The sequence below is a fragment of the Amborella trichopoda genome, chromosome 1, assembly GCF_054954075.1.
Source record: "Amborella trichopoda isolate Santa Cruz 75 chromosome 1, AtrichopodaSantaCruz75HAP2 v2.0, whole genome shotgun sequence".
Lineage (NCBI taxonomy): Eukaryota > Viridiplantae > Streptophyta > Magnoliopsida > Amborellales > Amborellaceae > Amborella > Amborella trichopoda.
Window position 1 is genome coordinate 44,980,040 of NC_142336.1, and position 5,967 is coordinate 44,986,006.

At 35.4% G+C, this 5,967-nt stretch overlaps 1 protein-coding gene across 1 annotated transcript; it reads left to right on the forward strand.

The window, feature by feature from the left end:
* The first annotated feature begins 2,042 nt into the window (after positions 1-2,042).
* LOC18442211 (SGNH hydrolase-type esterase superfamily protein) lies at positions 2,043-4,280 on the forward strand. Its single transcript, XM_006852434.4, has 5 exons — positions 2,043-2,226; positions 2,350-2,595; positions 2,714-2,781; positions 3,435-3,599; positions 3,907-4,280. The coding sequence occupies exons 1-5, from the start codon at positions 2,128-2,130 to the stop codon at positions 4,070-4,072; spliced, it is 744 nt and encodes a 247-aa protein (XP_006852496.1). The 5' UTR covers positions 2,043-2,127; the 3' UTR covers positions 4,073-4,280.
* The last annotated feature ends 1,687 nt before the right edge of the window (positions 4,281-5,967 follow it).

The following is a 5,967-nucleotide window of genomic DNA, read 5'->3' on the forward strand; positions in this document are numbered from 1 at the left end:
TGCCCGAATCGACCCGAAGCTGATTGATGCGGTAGCACCGAACTTCACTTTGTGTCGGTCTAAGCCAAAAAATCAAAGACACATGGCAAAAAAAAAAAACGAATGTGGCATGGAGTATAAGAGAGAATAAGTGTCGCTTGATTGAGAATTAGAGATGTGAAGTAATAATTCTTGCCACGTGTCGATACAGATGAAGGCTCGGAGAGGGAAAGAGGGAGTGTGGAAGAAGGCCGAGGCCGCGTGTTTCTCAACGTCTTGCCCCTAATTTCGCGTGGCCGAGAATAAGATCCCCAAAGCCCAACGCGTCCTCTCGCAATGTTTTCGGATTTCTGGTAGAATCGGAATAAGAATTTCATGATTGGGCTTAAAGTCGGATATCTCGCGCTACAAGCCTCAAATAGAGCATGAAAAAGCGTGCATATGTGTCCTCTTCAACAGCAACCAAAACTTTTATCATCTATAAATATTAGTTTTCCTTTTAGCTTTTAAAGTACAAATAAAATCATGGATAAGTGGATAAAATATAAAATTAATCATAAATGATTGAAGGTTCAAACACGAACTATAAGGCATTTGGCCACCGGACCTATAAAACCAACATGAATAATAACCACATGTGATTCATATAAACCTGCAACTTCAAATAATCCAATTAAAGCGTACCTCCAAATTTTACCATAATATATAATTGTGATGTAAAAAATTGTTAAAATTATCTTAAAATTAATTTTTCATATCTAATTATAAAATTTTAAACTCTAAAAATTATTAAATTAAGGAAATTTATAAACATATGAACATCTTGAAAATAGACCGTCTAAATAACGAGTCACAAGATGCACTATTTCTTATACTTAAATTTTTTTGCATATTCATAAATCTCAATATCGAGATGATCAATTAGAGGGTTTTTCAACATTAAAAAAACATTTTTCGATGTATTTTTGAGGTACATCTTTAACTCTACATTTTAAAATTATACCCTTATATAAATAGAAAATATCTTTGTATCCTTTATTTTTCGGTTTCATATCTTGATATCTTCTAACCCCTTGACCAATTTAAACATATTTTTTAACTTAAATAAAAGTGAGAAATATATGCTTTTTCTAAACTTAATCTTTTCTCTCTTCACTTATATACCTTAAATTTCTCTCTTCTTGTATCTCTCACACTCTCTCTCCTCCCGTGTTTTTCAAAACACGTCTCTCTCTCCTTCCGATAATCTCTCACCTCCATGAAACCCTTATTTCTCTCTAAAAGTTTGGGAGGATAACTTTTTAAAAAAGCGTGTCTTTTTAGTTTTGTTTCGCCTAAAAAAACAGGTTTAAAATAACTCACACGCTTAGAAAACATACAATCTACAATTTTTATGTCCCAATATATCTTTTAAAACCTTGAGTCTATTGTGAAATGAAACTTAAAAATAGAGGGTATAGAGATATTTTTTTTTTATATTATGGATTATTTCAATGGAAAATTTCGTATAAAATCCCAGTTTCTCATAATATTTCATGGTAGACCCTCTTTTCGTTTTTCTTTAAAACGGTATAACAAAACCCTTAAAGATTCCCATCATCTCTTATCTTCTTCTCTTATTGATTTTATACTATAAAAATTAGCTTCAACAAATCTTTTTATATTATTTTAAAAAAAATTGAGTTGAAATAGTATAAAAAGATTTGTTGGATTAATTTTTATAGTAAAAAATTAGATATAAGAGGTATAGTGAAATGTTTAATAAATTTTTTATACCCGTTAAAAAAAAAAAATGGAATGGGAGCTTACCGTGAAATAAGACGGAAAATTAGAGTTTTGTACAAAATTTTCCCTTGTTGTCCATATTTAATTATGTCCACGCTTCAAGTCCTTGTTCTAAAGTCCAAACAAAGCAATGAAACGTCATCAAAAGCAGCAGCGAGAGAGAGAGAGTCCAGATCCATGGGAGAGGTAGAGAGAGAAAGAGTCTTCAAAGTCGAAACCCTTTGCCAGTGGATTTCCTCTGCGCCCATTGTTTCCCCTGCAATTATATTTCAATCCCATATCTTCTAATAACTCACTCTGTGTGGTTAGTGAGCGATTACAAAACCGCATCATATTTTGCTCTCTCTGTCTAAACCTTGCATAATGCGTCCTAAGATTGTGTTATTCGGGGATTCGATCACAGAGGCGTCTTTCGATGTTGGAGGATGGGGTGCTGCTCTCGCCAACTGCTTCTGTCGCACTGTAATTTCATATTTTTCTTTCCTCTGAGAGACAAAATACAGAGTTTTCTTTGCGTTTGAGCCTTTCTCCTTGTAAATTCTCTCTCTAGTTTTCATGTGGTGATGATCATGAACTTGATAACAGGCGGACGTGGTGCTGAGGGGGTACAGTGGGTATAATACAAGATGGGTTCTCAAGGTTTTGGATCGAGTATTTCCATTAAAGTCACAGACTCAGTCTCTTTCTCTCGCATCTCCTTCTAATGTGGTGGCGGTAACGCTGTTTTTGGGGGCAAACGATGCATCGCTTCCTGATCGGTCCAGCGCCTTTCAGCACGTACCCATCGCTGAATACCACCAAAACCTCCTTGCCATCATCGCGCACTTTAAGGTCTCTCCCTCTTCCCTCTCTCTCTGTTTCACATGAAAATTTCTTCGTTTTTTTGGGTGCATTGAAACAGGCATGAAAACAGTTTTTTTTTTTTTTTTTTGTGGGTGCATTGGCACAGGCATTATGGCCCTGCACAGTGATTCTGTTAATTACACCGCCCCCCATCGACGAGGACGGCCGTCTCAGGTTCTGTTACTCCACTGCTCGCTTTTATCGACTGAACCTCTGAATCTTTTATCCTTGCCATTCATTTCAGCAAGTACCTGGATTTTGTCTACTCTGAAAAGGACAATAATGCCCCCATCTTTTCTTACACAACCGTAAACCCATATCAATGTTATCAAACACTCGGCTAAACTTCGGATTTTAGGTATAAACGAATAGAAGCGAACCCTTTCATGTTGCTTCCATCTTCCTCGGTCTTCGTTTGCCAACAAAGAAATAGCTATATAAATGTAGTTTTTTTTAAAAAAATTATTTTTAATTTTTTTTATTATTTGTATATATAAATATCTAATTTATTTATACTAAAAATTTTTAAAAATTTGAAGCCCTTCCCCCTAATTGGAATTGCTTTATTTTTCTCACCAATCCAAAAAAATCTCCCAAAAGAGTCGGACAACATTGCCCCATATCACTTTCTGACCTACCGATCAGACCCCTTCTTTGTTTCCCTTCTCTCCAATTTTTTAATCGTCATGAATCAGGGTAAAGAAAGATTACCAAAACCAGATTTTTCTTTATAAAGACGAGCAGAACAATTGATGATGGAGATTGGTAGAAGAATAGAGTAAGGAAGTTTTTGAAATTGAATTGATTGATGGTTGATAATGAAATAGATATCCTTATGGGGAGAATCCATCCGGTTTGCCTGAAAGAACACTTGAGAGTGCCAAAGCTTACGCTACTGCTTGTTTGGAGGTCGGCCGCGAGGCTTGCGTCCCTGTTATTGATCTCTGCTCCAAGATGCAATCCACTCCTGGTTGGGAGAAGCTTTACTTAAGGTATCATCTCTCCCTCTCTTCTTTCTGGAAATGGGTGGTTCTGACTAGTGTTAGCAAACTCTTCCAGTCTAACTCAAAACCGGGGCCGATCAAACCGGAACCGGGCACAGGCTTTTTTAGCTCCATATGGATGTACTTTGTTTAATCATATTGTAACTATGTTTTCCATATGTTTTTAGATTTTTTTTGTATTTTTTAACGCTTTTTAAACCAGCCGGGACCTGGTTGAACCTCGAAACTGGCCAATAATGGGTTTTTAAGGCCAGTTCAGTTTTCCGAATGCTAGTTCTTACGGTTGAGATTGCAGCGACGGTTTGCATCTGACGGCTGAGGGGAACAGAGTGGTGTTTGAAGAGGTGGTAGAGGCTCTTCAAAAGGAAGGAGTGAGCCCAGAAAAGCGGACCGTTGATCTCCCCCTTCTCAGTGAGATGGACCCTAACGACCCTCTCAAATCATTCCAGCTCCTCCCCTAAATTAAATGGAGAAAATCCGCCACCCACTTTGCATTTTCATATGTTTCTTCAACTTCAATAGTGGGCCGGTCCTTTTAATATTCCTTATATTAAATGTGGTTGGGCTGTTTTCGTTTGGACCTTTTTATGATCCTGTTGTTATGAGCCGTCTTTAAAAGAACTAGAGACAATTCAATGAGGGTGAGAAATCCGTTTTAATTAAGAAAAATTTTATATAGAGCGGAGGCTTTAAAAAATCAAATTAGAATCCACCTCAAAAATTCCACTAGAAGAAGTTTTGATGCTCAAATTGATCATCTCGACATCCATATGCATGAATATGAGAAAAAATGGATTTTAAGTTTTAGAAATAGTGCATCTTGTAACACATTTTTGAACCGTCAATTTTAAAGATCTATAAGTTTTCATAGATCTGTCAATCTACAATATTTTTGAAGCTTTAAATTTTATAATTAAAAATATATATATTTTTTAATGCTATCACAAAGATTTATATAATTGAAACCACACTTCTCGATACTATTTGAAGATGCGCTTTACTTTGATTGTTTATATTGTTTAGAGCCTCGACTGTATACAAATCGCACCCCTTTAATTATTTCCCATTTTTGAGGAAATTTTTTTTTTTTTTTTAATGGTCCAATTATTCGGGATTTTCTTCTAGCCTGATTGATGCTCTAGAATCAATTGTTGTCATAAGTGAAGTTCCAGACGATTTTGTCCAAACTTTAAAGTTACTTTACAGCTTGATTTCATCAGAGGTGATGGGATAGTTTTTAAAGGAAAAGAAACAATAGAAGTCTGACAAGCCCATGTACTAGCGTTATATTCAAATGATATAGAGATGAGGCTCGTGGCTTATTTTAGATAAACTAATGTCTAGTCAACTTCTTGGAGCCTTAAGTTAAGGATCCGGTTTCTATGCTGCCAAGTCCTCATATATAGAAATTTGGACCTATTAATAAATTTATTTGGGAGGTGGATTTTTTGACTTAATTTTTAAAGACATGTAATATCTAACATGGATATCATGAATATAAAAAAATAAGTAAATTTTAAAAATTAAAATTAATAATTCTACTGAGAAAACATTTGGACCACTAGTTTCCATTGTTTTTGGATGGAACGCCTACTTGGATTGATCTTTAACATGGATGCTTTACACTTTTTGAATAGTATAGTCACGCGGTCCAACCCGCATGAAACAATTTTTCTTAAAGTTAATCCCGTCCAATGTTTCAAAACCCACGTGGTGGGGCCAGCCATGGGTCCGTGTCTGTTCATTGGATTTATGATAATATGATATAGATCTAGATAATATTAATAATAACAACAAAATACAAATAAATATTAATAATAAAAATAAAATACAAATAGCAGTTGATAAGATGGGGATTTATTTATTTTTGACCAAAGTACGATATCTTATTAGATAAATTGTACTAATACAATGCACAAAATATACATTACATAAGAGATTGGGAAAGAACTAAATAACCGATAGCACCTCCTTTCTTAGCTAAGTCAGCAATAGCATTAGCCTCATGATAACATGGTGAAAACTCACAATGTGAAAGTTCTAAAACGTGCAACCACATAGACCTAACATTGACACCAGTTGATAACATTGGATGAGTCATTGGCACCAGCTGATAACATTGGCAAAATCACTGTCAACCATCAGAGAATTTCCCAACGTCCTATCCCTCTAAATGATCAACCCCGAAGAAGTGCAGCACAAAACATAAAATAACATCACTCCTATCATCGCGACATACACCCCAATCCCAACCCTGCCTGGATTTCCAAACTATGAACCATCAAAATTAAGTTTCAAACATCCTTCTAAAGGTGGCACCCACACACATCTTCATCTAACTTTAACAAAACTTAAA